At 37.2% G+C, this 15,934-nt stretch overlaps 1 protein-coding gene and 1 pseudogene across 6 annotated transcripts in view; both read right to left on the reverse strand.

The window, feature by feature from the left end:
- Positions 1–15,934, reverse strand: part of GSTCD (glutathione S-transferase C-terminal domain containing) — a 190,044-nt gene that overhangs the window by 141,033 nt on the left and 33,077 nt on the right. For all 6 annotated transcript variants that reach the window (XR_011970190.1, XR_011970189.1, XM_072623186.1 and 3 more), the window contains exons 4-5: positions 4,336–4,584; positions 2,978–3,071 (exon numbers count right to left, since the gene is read on the reverse strand). Coding sequence is in view for 4 of the 6 variants with exons in the window: in XM_072623186.1 (XP_072479287.1) it covers positions 2,978–3,071; positions 4,336–4,584 (343 nt within the window). In the remaining 2 variants the exon portion in view is untranslated. The remainder of the gene's footprint in view (positions 1–2,977; positions 3,072–4,335; positions 4,585–15,934) is intronic.
- On the reverse strand, positions 7,089–15,481 carry LOC140513925 (large ribosomal subunit protein eL21-like; annotated as a pseudogene).

Below are 15,934 nucleotides of genomic sequence, written 5' to 3' on the forward strand. Positions count from 1 at the left end.
AATGATATGCTCTGAAATCCACACAAGTCTGAACTGTATTATCTTAATCCAACTACAAACACCACAAAAACAAACATCTTCCTTTCTTTTTTTCTGAAGATCAAAAAGCATAAATCAGTTTTTGTAGAAAGGAAAACTTTCCAGTATAAAATTAAAGAATTAAATTCATGACAGAAAAACATCCTTAACTTTAGAAACTTCTTTTTTAATATACTCACTGAATTTCTTTGCTTTTTATGATCCCTCATATCCTGGAACCAGCAATAGCATCTCAAATGAATTCACAGTAATAGAGGTTTGATTTAATATCATCAACTTAAGGAATTTAAATAGGTTCCCCCCCATTATTTTCAGTCAAAAGAGGATAGAGAAAGGAATATTGCCAGCACCAGGCACCCTCAACTTTAATTTAACTTTGAGATGATCTCTCCTATTCACTAAAGAATACTGAAGAAATTAATCAATGGTCAAATTTTCTTGTCCATCTTTCCTTAATTTATGAAAGTCCCCCTAAGGTAATTCATTTGTGGGGCCTTGAGAACCTATTTCAGCTCTAAGGTTTTCCACATCTTTCCTCCAAAAATCCAGGGTGAAGGGAAAGAATAAGGATCTTTTATGTGAATGCTCTCTCAGAATCACATTTCAGATCAACAAAATGATTTTTTTGGCCTTATTTATGTCATGATTGCTTTGACAGACTGTTGACACTTTGGGTCCTTTTATCTAAATAATGTTTTTAAAAGTATAAAACAAAATACATAGGATTTACAAAGGAAACCACTATACTAAAATACAAAGAACAAAATACTAATGATATAGATTTCCAGACCTCCGTTAAGGTGGATGGTTCCTCCCAAGTCTCCAGGGATTCTCCTTTGGGGATCTGCTCCACTTCCCCTTTTTCTATCCTTGCAGGAAGATGTACAAGGAACAGAGAAGGAAGGAAAAGAAGGATCTCCTGAGCAATGAAAACCTCTCATCTTGTTACTATATAGTTTCTTAAGGAGGATCGTTCCATCTAAATAAAGATCATCTAGGAGAAGATGAAAGTTCATTTTTTCTTCATTTCATTTCTTAAGTTCTACTATATTCCTGTTCCCCTGGAGGATAATTCACATGATTCTCAGTCCAGATGGCTATGATATTTGATGGGACATCGAAGGAACAAATAGTACCTAGAAGGGATTCTGAGAGCACTGGAATAGAGCAAGAGCTGCTACTGATTTCTCTGACGTCCTTTAAGTCTCAACTAAAATCCTGTCTTTTACAGGAAGTCCCTCTTAATCCCAGTGCCTTCCCTCTGTTAATTATTTCTTATTTATCTGGGATGTAGCTAGTTTGTATACATTTGTTTCTTGTTTCCCCCATTAGACGGCAAGTTCCTTGAGGGCAAAGACTATTTTTTGTCTCCTTCTACACGCCGAGTGCTTAGGACAGTTCCTAGCACACAGCAGCAATTTAATTTAGCATTTACTAAACGTGTATTAACTGACTGCATGTGGAATGGAACTTGTTCTTTCAATGATGAAGACTTTCCATTTTGTTCACTCAGATAAGAACCGATCTGTATAAAGATACATAGGTGATAACGTAACGCAACATAGAAATTTATCTTTGGCATAATTGACTTCAAGGTAAAATAGTAGACCAATAAGAAATACTAGAGAAAGGAGATGCGTTCCTGTTGAGTCTTCTTCTCTATCAGGCCTACTTTCTATAAATTTGGGCTCACTTTTTCCCCAGCAGAAATCTGGTTTGGTTCCAAGACAGCAAATGAAAACGGCAGACGCTAGTAATGACGTAGTTTATAGATTATGCACAGCAGTTCAATTACAAAACAGTTGGAAAAATCAGGATGCCACAAGCAAGAAACTTAACAAAACTTAAAAGAAACAAAAATAGTTAAAAGACAGTCTCCTTGACAGACAGCTTATAACATTACCTAGAAGAGACCGTCTTAAGTGCCAGGCAGATGCTAACCGGGTGTACGTTGGCTACTGGCATCAGGCTGTTATCGAAGGGTTTAGCTTAGTATCAGGGCAGCTGGGGGCCAAGAGGGAAAGGAAGGCTAGATAAGACAGATACTAGATGAGACAATGCCGATCAATTCCAGGGTATCAGGTTAATTCAAGTGGCCTCAGTGTTTTCTTGGATAGAAACCATTACTGGATCAATGTTGAGACCAAATTAATTCAAGTCACATATAATGTATTCTTAAGGAGGAAAACATTCACACTTTCAGAAGTCACTGTTTTACACCAGAGTGTGTACACTCTAATCCTATCTTTCCTCACTTAAGAGTCTTCAAATCTTAGTGGGAAACACCAAATTGTTCATCTGTCTCGAAGACTATCAGTCTAAAGAATATTTCTGTCAATGACCTTTGGTAGAGAAAGCTTTGAAAATAATGGAGTGGAGTTCTATTTTAATCCCATCGATAACAGGACTTCCGCTGGAAATAACTTAAACTATTGGAAATTATAAAACAAAAATGGTAATTGAAATAATCTCTAAGAATGTTGGGGTTTTGTCCGAAGTTTAATAAACATAACATACAATGCAAATGGTATTATTTTAACCCTCTTATATTAACTCTTTCAATGCTGTGAATTATAATAAAAATAGTTCAGAAATTTGCAGGGACAAAGGCAGCTTCCTCATCTGTTAATTAAAGGGTTGCATTCAATGACCTCTAAGATGACCTTTTAGCCCTAGATCTATGATCTTATGATTACGCAGGAAAAAGGGCTAAGTCAATAAGAATGGGGTAAATCTCCCAAAAAGTGCCAACAATTACTTCCCGTCACTGATTCAAAGGCACAGAAAGTTTTGAAATGAGTTAAAGAAGGCAACTGTTTCAGAGAACCAAGTGCTGCATTTCTACAAGTGAAGTTTACTAGTTACATTGGGCTTAGAAATGTTCAAGTATAAGTTGAAAGAGAAAAGAAAATTCATGAAAAGAAAGGAAAATACTCACCTTCCTCTGGACTTACTGCTGCAGGCACACTGTTCCAATCAAGGGTCCAGTTGGGGCAGGGATGGGGAGAAAACTTTGCCTCGATGCCTTTTTTCTAGAAAATGAAAGATGATTTTTTCCACGTCAATATACTAAAATACTGTATATCTTATATATTCAACTCAGGATTACCTACATTAGTAAAAGGGAAAACAAACAGTCCAAGATAACAGGTAATTTAAAGATCAATTTATAAGATAAATGATTTATGAGAACATGGTATTTTTTCTACAGCATTTACCTTTCTACTCATGTTTTGCTTAGAATAATATTAAAAATAAGTACACAATTCCTGAGAATGCACTGATGGTAGGAGCATTCTAGCTAAAAAACATGCTCAGTAGTGGGGTGAACCCAAGATAAGGACAAAAATTTATTGAAGAAAATCTATCAAAAACTGGCTCTGCAGATCTACCTAGGCTTTGCACATTGGTCACACAAGAGGGCAACCTAAGGAGGACTTGGCAACGTCCCAGCAAAGGTCTCTGCTCCCAGAATATCTCCCCTACTACCCAGCCTTCAATTTAACAAGAAGAGATAAATTATTCTGATTTAAGGCCTAACAGAGCATATAGAAATCACCAGCTAAAATGTAAATGCCCCTGGGAAAGGTAAACATTACTAGTCATTTACACCTCAGTGTGAATTAGGTGGGTTTGATTCCCTGCAAACATTAAGAGAAGTTGACTAATGCATCCTGAATGAATGGTCGAGGGTGGAGGGCACCCAGACGGAGTCAGAGTCTGGAAGTGGAGAGCCAGATTTAAAGTATGGAAGGTCAAGTGCCATCAATTTCAGGGGGTATCTGTCCTCTTCCAGACTATCTAGCAGATGCAATTGTCCTCTAGCTTCATTTTTATTGTGAGACTCAGACTGACGATACCAAATTGCTTCAGAGAACATTCATAATTCAAATAAATTCTCAACTAATTTTCAAGTCAAAAGAGAAATATTTTTGCATGCTAATGGCAATAAAAATGAAATCAAATTTGTGAAATCTTCACTTTGTAATGGGGAAAATTGATTCAGCCATATGGAAAGTGTGAAGAGCTCTCGAGTTGCAGTTAAGGATCTGGTTTCAACTCTGAGCTCTGCCGCTTAGTGCCTTCAGCTCACTGGGTCTATTTCCTCATTTGAAAAATGAGGGGAGTTTGGCTAGATGGCCTTTAAGGTCCCCTTCCAACTTTAGACTTATGATCTTATAAAATTATAAATGAAGTTACATGAACACTTACAATGTAGCACTAGAAACAATTTACTGAAATACAACTTTTTAAAAAACTCAAACACTACCGAATTTCAAAAAAGCACTGAATTACCATCAGTTTGGAAATAGTTGGCCTTGGTCCTCCTATAAAATTCAGGCAGCTTTTCTCCTCCGTTTCAGGACTCTCACTCAGAATCAATGGCTGCTTATCCACAGTGGGCAGGTCTGATAACTGAAGAAAGTGTATCCTGCATTTAGCTGCAGCTCTTTTTACTCCGGGTACTTCCTGAACCTTCTGGTACCAGGAAGCTATCAGAGGTAAATGAGTGAGAATTCCACAGGAGTCCTTCCAAATGTGAGCCTTATGGGAAAAGAAATAACACTCAGTGTCATTTTATTTAATACAAAATCTAACCACATAAAGTTCCTATAGCAACAGAGAAGGTCAAAACACAAACTCAAAAGAAGACAATGATGTCAAAACAGCTAAAAACCAACCCTCAAAGAAAAATGTGAATTGAATACACACACAAGTCCAAGAAGAATTCCTGGAAGAGCTGAAAAAAGAATTTAAAAGATCAAATAAGAAAAGTAGAAGAAAAATTATGAAAAGTAATTAGATTGATGCAAGAGAATTATAAAAACCAAATCAGGAGAATGGAAAAAGGTACAAAAAATACTGAAGAGCACCTTAAAAAACAGGACTGGTCAAATGGTTAAAAAAAAGATGAAAATTTACTAAAGAACTCCTTAAAAAATACATTTGGCCAAATGGAAAAGTGGCACAAAAGCTCACAAAAGAAACAATTCTTACAAAATTAAAAATGGGCAAAAGAAAACTAATGACTCCATGAGACACAGAGAAACAATCAAACAGAATTCAAAAGAATGAAAAAAAGAAGAAAATATGAAATATCTCACTGGAAAAACAAATGACCTGGAAAACAGATTGAAGAGAGATAATTTAAGAATTATTGAACTACCCGAAATATACCTGAATATGCAAATAAAAAACCTAGGAAAAGAACAAATTAAAAATCCTCATTTAAATGGAAATCTTGAAAATGAAGAGACTAATGAAATTTAAAATTTCAAATACTGAACTAATAAATAAAATGAGGGGCTAGTTTTAAGAAAAAACAATAAAATAAATAAACTATTGGTTAATTTGATTAAAAGAAAGAAGAAAGCCAAATTATCATTATCAGAAATGAAATAAAAGAATGAAACACCAATGAAGATGAAATTTAAGCAATTACTGGGAGCTATTTCATCCAATTATATGTCAATAAATGTGACAATCTAAGTGCAATGGGTGAATATTTATTAAAAAAATATAAGTTGGCCAGATTTACAAGAAGAAAGAGAATACCTAAGTAATCCTATCTTAGAAAAAGAAATTCAACAAACCATCAATGAGCTCCCTAAGAAAAAATTCCTAGGACCAGATAGTTTCACAAGTGAATTCTACCAAACATTTAAAGAACAATTAATTCTAATACTATATACACTATTTGGAAAAATAGGCAAAAAAAAGTTCTATCAAATTCCTTTTTTATGACACAAGGAAGAGCAAAACAGAGAAAGAAAACTATAGACAAAGTTTCCTAATGAAAACGGATGCAAAAATCTTAAATAAAATACTAGCAAGCACATTGCCACAATATACTACAAAGATCATATATTATGACCAGGTGGGATGTATAACAGGAATGCAGGGTTGATTCAATACTTGGAAAACTATAAGCATAGCTGACCATATCAATAAGAAAAACAACAAAAATCATATGATAATCTCAACAGATGAAGAAAAAGCTTCTGACAACATACAATATCCTTTCCTGTTAGAAGCAATAGGAATAAATGGAACTTTGCTTAAAATGATGAGTAGTATCTATCTAAAGCCAGGAACAAGTATTATCTGGAATGGGGATAAGCTAGAAGAAGCCTTCCCAGGAAGATCAGGGTTGAAGCAAAGATGTCACAAATCGATATCACATTTCCAGCCTTCTCAATAAGGGGGGAAGAAAGGAAGGGCAGGAGAGAATTTGGAACTTAGAAATTTTTTAAAGGAATATTTTAAAAAGTATATATTTTTAAAGGAATATTTTTAGAATTATATATATTTTAAAATATTTTAAAAATTTTAAAATATTTAAATTTAAAAAAATTTAAAATTTAAAATATTTAAAAATAATTTACTCTAGGTCTGTTATTTTGGGCAATATTCTGCTTCCCTCTGTGAAAGAACAGGGGTCAGGCAGTAGCCTATATCTTTCTCTTCTTACTTTATTTTTTTTAATTAACTAATTTATTTTTAGTTTTGAACATTCATTTCCACAAGATTTTGAGTTCCAAATTTTCTCTCTGACTCTCTCGTCCTCCTCACCCCAAGACACTGTGCATTCTCATTACCCCTTCCTCCAATCTGCCCTCCCATCAATCAAGCCCCTCCCTTCCCTTATCCTCATCTTCTCTCTTTTCTTGTGGGGCAAGATAGATTTCTATACCCCATTACCTGTATTTCTTATTTCCCAGTTACATGCAAAAACAATTCTCAACATTCATTCCTTAAACTTTGGGTTCCAACTTCTCTCCCTTCCTCCCTCTCCACCCATTTCCACTGAGAAGGCAAGCAATTCAATATAGGCTATACATATTGGAGTTATGCAAAAGACTTCCATAATAGTCATGTTATGAAACAACAACTATATTTCCCTCCATCCTATCCTGGCCACATTTATTCTATTCTCTCTTTTGACCTTGTTCCTCCACAAAAGTGTTTACTTCTAATTACTCCCTCTTCCCATTTGCCCTCCCTTCTCTCATGCCCCCCAGACCCCACTTATCCCCTTCTCCTCTACTTTCCTGTAGTGTAAGAAAGATTTTCATACCAAGTTGAGTGTGCATGTTATTCCCTCCTTAAGCCAAATGTGATGAGAGTAAGCTTCACTTTTTCCCTCTCACCTCCCCTCTTTTTTCCTTCATTGAAAAAGCTTTTTCTTGCCTCTTTTAAGAGAGATAATTTGCCCCATTTCATTTCTCCCTTTCTCCTCCCAATATATTCTTCTCTTACCCCTTAATTTTAATTTTTTAGATACCATCCCTTCCTATTCAACTCACCCCGTGCCCTCTGTCTATATATTTGTATATAATCCCTCCAACTACCTAAATATTGAGAAAAGTTTCAAGAGTTACAAATATCTTTCCATGTAGGAATATAAACAGCTCAACTTCACTAAGTCCCTTATGATTTCTCTTTCCTGTTTGCCTTTTCATACTTCTCTTGATTCTTGTGCTTGAAAGTCAAACTTTCTATTTGACTCTGGTGTTTTCAACAAGAATGCCTGAAAGTTCTCTATTTCATTGAGTGATTATTTTTTCCCCTGAAGTATTATACTCAATTCTGTTGGGTAGGTGATTCTTGGTTTTAATCCTAGTTCCTTTGACTCCTGGAATATCATATTCCAATCCCTTAATGTAGAAGCTGCTACATCTTGTGTTATCCTGATTGTATTTCCACAATACTAGAATTGTTTCTTTCTGGCTGCTTGCAATATTTTCTCTCTGACCTGAGAACTCCAGAATTTGGCTACAATATTCCTAGGAGTTTTTCTTTTTGGATCTTTTCCAGGAGGTGATCAGTGGATTCTTTTAATATTTATTTTACCCTCTGGTTCTAAATGTCAGGGCAGTTTTCCTTGAAAATTTAATAAAAGACTATGTCTGGGCTCTTTTTTTTTTGATCATGGCTTTCAGGTAGTCCCTAAATTTTAAATTGTCTCTCCCGAATCTATTTTCCAGGTCAGTTGTTTTTCCAATGAGATATTTTACATTGTCTTCAACTTTTTCATTCTTTTGGTTTTCTTTTGTAATTTCTTGGTTTCTCATAAAGTCATTAGCTTCCATCTGCTCCATTCTAATTTTTAAAAAACTATTTTCTTCAGTGAGCTTTTGAACCTCCTTTTCCATTTGGCTAATTCTATTTTTTAAAGCATTCTTCTCTTCATTGGATTTTTGGACCTCTTTTGCCATTTCAGTTGGTCTATTTTTAAATGTGTTATTTTCTTCAGCATTTTTTTGGGTCTCCTTTAGCAAGCTGTTGACTTGCTTTTCATGATTTTCTTGCATTACTCCCATTTCTCTTCCCAATTTTTCATCCACCTCTCTTACTTGATTTTCAAAATCCTTTTTGAGCTCTTCCATGGCCTGAGACCATTGCATATTTTTTTGGAGGTTTTGGGTGCAGAAGCCTTGATTTCTAGGTCTTCCTCTGATGCTATGCTTTGTTCTTCCTCGTCTGAAAGGATGGAAGAAAATACCTGTTCACCAAGAAAATAACCTCCTATAGTCTTATTTTTTTCCCCCTTTTTAGGCATTTTTCCAGCCAGTTACTTGACTTTTGAGTGCTTTGTCAAGTGGAGGGTATACTCTAGGGACCTGTAAGTTCTTAGTTCCTCCAACATGGCATAATCAAGGGAGAAGAGTTTACTCCTCTCCTGGCCTGCACTCTGGTCTGGGAGCAACCACAAAGTTTTCTGCCCAGGATCTCTAAGCAGAATTCTCTCTCTACCATCACCACCACCAGCACCAGGCCAGTGCTCCTCACCCCACGACGCCACCCAGGGCTGAGACCCAGATCATACGCTCAATTCCCCCAGGGCCCTTAGGACAAGGGCTCCTAAAATGAACACTGCTACCACAATGACCACTGCTGCCCTGGGATCAGGGCCAGACCATGTTTCCTTCTCACCTAGGTGAAAGTGCTTTCTCACTGACCTTTGAAGGTATCTTTGGCATTTGTGGATTGCGAAATCTGGGAACCACAGCTGTTGCCTGTGATTACGCACCCTGAAGCCTGCTCCAGTTCTGTCCCTGCCATGCAGGGCTTCGCAGCCAACATTAGGCTGTGCCCTGCTCCAAGCCTGGTGTGATAGACCTTTCCTGTCAGCCTTCCAGGCAGTCTTGGGCTGGAAATCTCTTTCACTCTGTTGTTTTGCAGCTTCTACTGCTCTACAATTTGTTTAGTCATTTTTAAGATATTTTATGGGATATGGGGGGAGAGAGCTAGAAGAGGTCCGTCCTTCTACTCTGCCATCTTGGCTCTGTCCCCTTCATAACCTTCTTCTCACTCTAATAATTCAAGGATGTGTGATACTGTTTGTGCAGGTAATCCCTCAGTATCAATACAGATTAAAATCCTTAGATGGTTACAAGAGTTGTTGTGGCTGAAGAAATTCACCATGTAGCTAATCTTCTGATGATAAGCCTCTTCAAATTTAGATAAAGCTCATCCTTATGCCCATAAAAAAAAAGAAAAAAATAATTTTCATAGCTCACAACCTGATATCTGCCCAATGTAATAATTTCTAATGGTCCACACTGAAAAATAGTGATCATTTTTTTTCATAATCCAAGATTTTTTATTGTTTTCTTTTTTTTTTAATTTATGCCATGAATTCCTAGAGGATTGGTTCCAGCCGCTCAGGTTCCTTGCCATTGGTTCTCACAAAGTGTGCTTCTTTGGGTGGAGCAGGCTGGCGTTTCAGTTGAACCCAAGTGCCTTTTTCTTTGGCTTCTTTCTTCTTCTGATCATTTTCCTTTACCCACTTCAGGAAGCTATCTCTGTTCTTAGAATGCTTAACATGTTCAATACGCACATTAATAATGCTCTTGGCTAGAATCTTGCCCTTAACTTGTTTGTTTACAACAATGCCTACAGCATGGTGAGTAACATTACAGATCCGTCCAGTCTTGCCACGGTAACATTTGCGGGGCATTCCTTGCTGAACTGTGCCCATACCCTTGATATCTATAATATCACCTTTCTTGTACATTCGCATATATGTAGTCAAAGGGACAACACCATGTTTTTGAAAGGGCCTAGAAAATGTATCATATTTCTCTCCTTTTTCCTTCTGTGTTCATCATTTTGGCGACTCACTGGAATATGGTAGAGCTGGTGGAAAAAAAGCAACAGTGATCATTTTTTTGATACATTTGAAAATATATTGTTATAATCTTCAGACACTAAAGTATTAAAAGGAAAGTTAGGAAGGTTGAGGATTTATTAATGGGAAATAAATCTTCGGGGAAAGCTAGAAATTCTCAGAAATAAAACTTTCATTTTAATTAAAATGTAGATACATTAGAAAATTCTAAACAACTGGCAGAAATCTGATTGATAATCCAACCACTGCAACTTTATACAATATGCAAATTCATTTTGTTGTTTCTCATCTTGCAAACTTTTAAAGTGTCTGAGCTGGCCATAGAGTACATTGGGGTGGAGTGGTATTACAATTAAGATTTGGCCTAGGACTTCAAAAAAATCTAACTGCTATGCCATGAAACTTGCTACTTTTATTTAGCCATAACTACAATAAAGGAGTAGAAAGCAAACCACTTCAGATTAAGTTTTGTGAGTTAATGTTCACTGATACTTCTATCATATTTTACCAGTCGAAGTCTACCCTAAGTATAGGAAATGAGGTCAGTACCATGCTCAGGTGGATACGTTTGGCAGCTACGTACAGGACAGACTGGAAAGCGAAGAGACTGAAAGCCAGGAGACCAATTAGGAGGCTAAATCAGAGATGACAAGGCTGGACTAGAGAGTAGAGAGTCATGAGAGTAGAGAAAGGGGGAAGGATGTTGTACGTGAAGAACTGTTAACACCTGGCAGCTGAATGGATGTGTTGAGTAAGTAAGAGGAAAGGATTCAGAATTACTCTGAGATTGCAGATCTGGGTAGCAGGAAGGATGGTGATATCTTCCATAGAAGGAAGGGTTAGGAAAAAAGGGGTGTAGGAGGGGAAAATGAGTTCTATTTTTAACAGAAAGTTTTTGAGTTTTAAATGTTTGCAGGACATCTGGACAACCTGGGCAACTCATCTTCCTGAATTAAAATCTTAGAGTAAGAGTTGTCCAAGAGACAGATGGTGATAATGGGACTACATTTCAGAAGGGAAATGGGCTGGAAATAGAAGTGATGGGTGAACCAGTGGAAACTGATTGAATGATCAAGAGTATGGCACCCTATTGTGCTAGTCTTTTATTCTTATCTGAATTTTGCCCCCTTAAATCAGTTACAATCTTTTCAAAGGATTACACATTTTTCATTAAAAATCTTGCAGGGGTAGGTAGGTGGTGCAGTGAATGGAGCACCAGCCATGGAGTCAGGAGGCCCTGGGTTCAAATCTGGTCTCAGATAGTTGACACTTACTAGCTGTGTGACTGTGGGTGAGTCACTTAACCCCAACTGCCTTGCCTCCCTCCTACAAAAAAAAACTTGCTAAACTTCTGCCCCTCTTGTTAACCTGCTTCTTCTCTTCCTCTGCTATTTGCTTTTTTCTTAATCAGCCCTTTATGTTGTGAATTTTAATAATTTTTCCATTTTCCTTTCAGATTTAAGAAATCTCCCCCCTTCCCCCTTTCCAAACAAACATCTTGATTTATTCCTCTGCACTCGCTGAATATCACTGCTCCTAGTAAAGTTTTGAAAACTGCTGTCATCGTTCAGTTTGGGACTCCATTTCAGGTTTTCTTGGCAAAGATACTGTTTCTTTCTCCAGCTCATTTGACAGATGAGAAACTGAGGCACATAGGGTTAAATGACTTGCCTAAGGTCACACTGCTAGTAAGTGTCTGAGGCCAGATTAACTCAGGAAGATGAGTCTTAATGACTCCCAGCCTAATACTCTAGTCACTGTGCCACCCAGCTGTGCAGCTTGAAAATAAAACACACTAAATAGAAAAAAACATTAAAGGAATACTGTGATGTCAAAAATGTACTACATAAATGCATGCCATATGCTCTTATTAAGAAGTATCAACTAAGAGGACTAATGGGGCAAACTGAAGATAGAAGTTCAATAAAGAGTCTGAGTTTGATTATCTTATGCTGGTTACGCTGGCTTTTTGAATGGCCATGATTTGAATCCCATCATGTACGTGCTATACAGAAAGAAATCCCATTCTGAGACTGTGTATCACTCACTACGTATGATTTAAAAAGGATCTGGAGAATTCTGCCGTAATTCAGGGGAGTTCTGTGGGCCTGAGAAGTAGCCCCATCATGACCTTATTTTAACAATGACCTTACTGTTGGCACTATTTTGTGAATGATGCCCCATCATCCCAGTAAAGTGGGCCATGGCAGAGACAAACTATTTTAAAATAACTACTTATAACTGTTACACAAGAGAGATTATTTTAATAGAATCTGAGGATCTAGTCTCATTGGCACTCAAACCTTTTGTTCTCAGAATCTCTTTACACTTCTCCCATTTATGGAAGATTTCTCAAAAAGCTGTTGCTTATGTGTTTTATCTATTCATATTTACCATATCTGAAATGAAAACATCTGAATATTATTGTGAAAAGAGTTGTGACCTCATAGACCCTCTGAGCCATCCTTTTGAGAATTATGATTGAGCCCAAGCGCCTCATTTCCCAGAGGAGGAAACGGATGCAGAGAGGAGGGGTCACCTGTCCAAAGGCAGACAGAAGCTAAGTCCCAGGGCTGCCACTGAAATCCCGCACCCTTATCTCAATGGCGCAAGTCATGAAGGGAAGGAAAATATAAAACAGGTTTCACTTAGGGAAAATATGGCTTTCTGAAAGCAGAATGAAAAGAGAATTGGCGATTCAAAAGGGAAGAGAGAAATATTTTTAAGCAACACCTTCTCTGACAAAAATGATTATTACCATCTTCCTACTGCCTAGCAATTTTTTCCGTAATGCTCCTTCTCTCCATCAGATATTTTTTTCTTTTTTAAATGAGGAGGTCAATGCCTCTGTGTGAAACACTAGATGCTGTTACCATAGAAACAGTTATAATGTCACAAACAGAAGATTATGATTTGTGATTACAAACAAGAGTAAGAAGGTCAGGCTGCAGAAAAAGAAAAGAAAAAGGCTCTCCATGGAAATATCGAGCAATTATCAGTACAGAATCAAGAGCTTGGAAAGAATTTCAAAATCATGAAGACTTACCATAGACATTTTAAAATAATTTAGTGAAATCATGTTAGATTTTAATTTAAATATTAAAGCATACTGGTCACTAAATTCAAATGTGATTACCAACAATAACTGTGTTAACATTAAAAGATGACATTGGAAAAAGTGCAGTTTTTTAATTCCTTGAGTATGTACTTTTATTTCCTCATATTCTTTGATGTACTTAACAAAGTGCCTTCGACATAGTAGGAATTCAAAAAATGAAGTGATTTTTTTAAAAGGAGAAGATAATAGTCCTAGAAGCTTGACTTTGATTCATGGCAAAACGATAGACACAGGTCGTAATGGCAGAGTCAGGAAGCTGTAGGTTCAAGTCCAGCTACTGGCACAGAATGGCTGTGAGACCCTGGCAAGCTGTTTAATTTCTCAGGTCCCCTACAGTCGGCTTTCTAAATTGTAGGTACATATTTACCCTGGGGGCACCTAGGTGTTACAATAGATACAGCATCAGGCCTGGAATCACAAAGACCTGAGCTCAAACCCAGCCTCAGATACTTATCAGCTGTGTGATTCTGGGCAAGGCACTTAACCCTGCTTGCCTCAGTTTCCTCATCTGAAAAATGACCAGGAGAAGGAAACAGCAAACCACTTCAGCATGTCTGCTGTGCATACCCTTTGACCCAGCAATACCACTATTAGGTCTGTATTCCAAAAACATAAAAAAGGAAAAGGACCCATGCGTACAAAAATAGTTACAGCAGCTCCTTTAGTAGCAGCAAAGAATTGGAAATTAAGGAGATGCCTATTGATTGGGAAATGACTGAACAAGTTGCAGTATGTGATTGTGTTGGAATACTACTGTGGTATTAGAAAGGATGATTAGGATACTTTCAAAAAAAACCTGGAAAGACTTGCATAAATTGATGCTGAGTGAAGTAAACGCAACCAAACAGCAGTATTATATGATAATCAGCTGTGAATGACTTGGCTATTATGATCAGTACAAAGACATAAGTCAATTCCAAAGGATTTATGATGAAAAATGCTATCCACCTCCAGAGAAAGAACCGATGAAGATATGCTTTCCATGACTGCACATGTATAACCTATATAACCAAGTTGTGTGCCTTGTAAATGAGGGGGATGGACAGGGAAAAAGAAAGGGAGAGAATGTGGAACTCAAAATTTTAAAAATAAATATTACAAATATTCTTACATGTAATCAAAAAAGTAAAATATTATTTAAAAAGAAAAAAACTTAAAAGAACAACAAAAAAATTATGTTCCCTGACCTCTTTTTCAGCACAGTTATTTTTCTAGTACGACAGCCCACATCTTCTCTTTTTGCATTCTTTTGATTTTGTTATTATTTCTTGATGTCTCATGGAGTCATTAGCTGCCACCTGCCCAATTCTAATTTTTAAGGAATTATTTTCTTCAGTGAGGTTTTTGTACTTGTTTTTCCCTTTGGTCAATTCTGTTTTTTAAGGATTTTTCCCTTCACTAGATTTTTGTGCCACTTTTACCATTTGGTCTACTTTTTTTTTTTTAAGGTATTACTTTCATCAGTATTTTTTAGTGCCTCCTTTACCAAGCTATTGACTCTTCATGACTTTCTTGTATCACTTCTCATTTCTTTTCCCAATTTTTCTTCTACCTCTCTTATTTGATTTTTAGAATCCTTTGAGCTCTCCAGGAATTCTTTTTTTTGGAGTAGGGGGGAGAGTTGAGACCAATTCACATTTGTCTTTGAGGTTTTGGATGGAGTTATCTTTACTTTGCTGTCTTCTGAGTTTGTGTTTTGAGTTTCCTTGTTATCCTAGTAACCTTCTATGGTCAGATTTTTACTGTTGTGGCTGTTGCTCACTTTTCCAGCTTACTTCTTGACTTTTAACTTGGCCTCTCCTTCTAAGATGGAGGGGTAACTGTCTGAACTTCAGGTTTTTCATGCTACTGTTTTCAGAGCTAGTTACACGCTTTCAGTTATTCCAAGGTGTGGTCCTCACAATCTAAGGAGAAGTATGGTCAGCACTCTACTTGTCTGCGCTATGGTCTGTGAGCAATCACAAGCATTTTTTTCACCCTGAAACTGTGATGAGGACTCCTGCTTCCCAGCAGTAGCAGTGCTGAGCTAGTGCTCCTCCTTACCCTGGACTGCAACTTAGAACCATGTACAGGCAATGCAACGAAGTCTTGCACCCACTGCCAGCAGAGTCCCCTGTAGTTTCCTTCTGTGAGTGTTCAACCCCCTTATGGTTTGTGAAAATTCTAGAAGCCTCTGGCGTCAATTCCATCGCCCTTAAAGTCCACTGCTGGCTTGGCATGGCACAGCCTGTGCTGGACTGCACTCCATTCTCAACCCAGCAAAAAAAAAAAAAAAACCTTTCTTGCCAACCCTGTTCTTTGGTTAGTTCTGCTGCTCCAGAATTCATTTCGAGGTGTTATTTTAAAGTTGGATGGACAGGAATGTGGGGAAGCTCAGACGAGTCTCTGTCTTTACTCTGCCATCTTGGTTCCAGCCTCCTCCCCGTTTTAAGTCAGTTACATGGACCAGACACTCCATCTCCTGAGTCCAGCCATTTTCACTTAATGTCCCTCACGGCGTGCTATTCTCTTTGTCCACATCTATTCCTTGGCTTTCTTGGTCTCCTTCAAGTCCCAGTTAAAATTTCCATTTTCTCAGTCTCTCAGTTCATTCTACTTAAATCTTCCTTCTGCTGATTATTTCCTTTTTTTCCTGAAATATT

Source organism: Notamacropus eugenii, chromosome 7, assembly GCF_028372415.1.
Source record: "Notamacropus eugenii isolate mMacEug1 chromosome 7, mMacEug1.pri_v2, whole genome shotgun sequence".
NCBI classification, from domain to species: Eukaryota; Metazoa; Chordata; class Mammalia; order Diprotodontia; family Macropodidae; genus Notamacropus; species Notamacropus eugenii.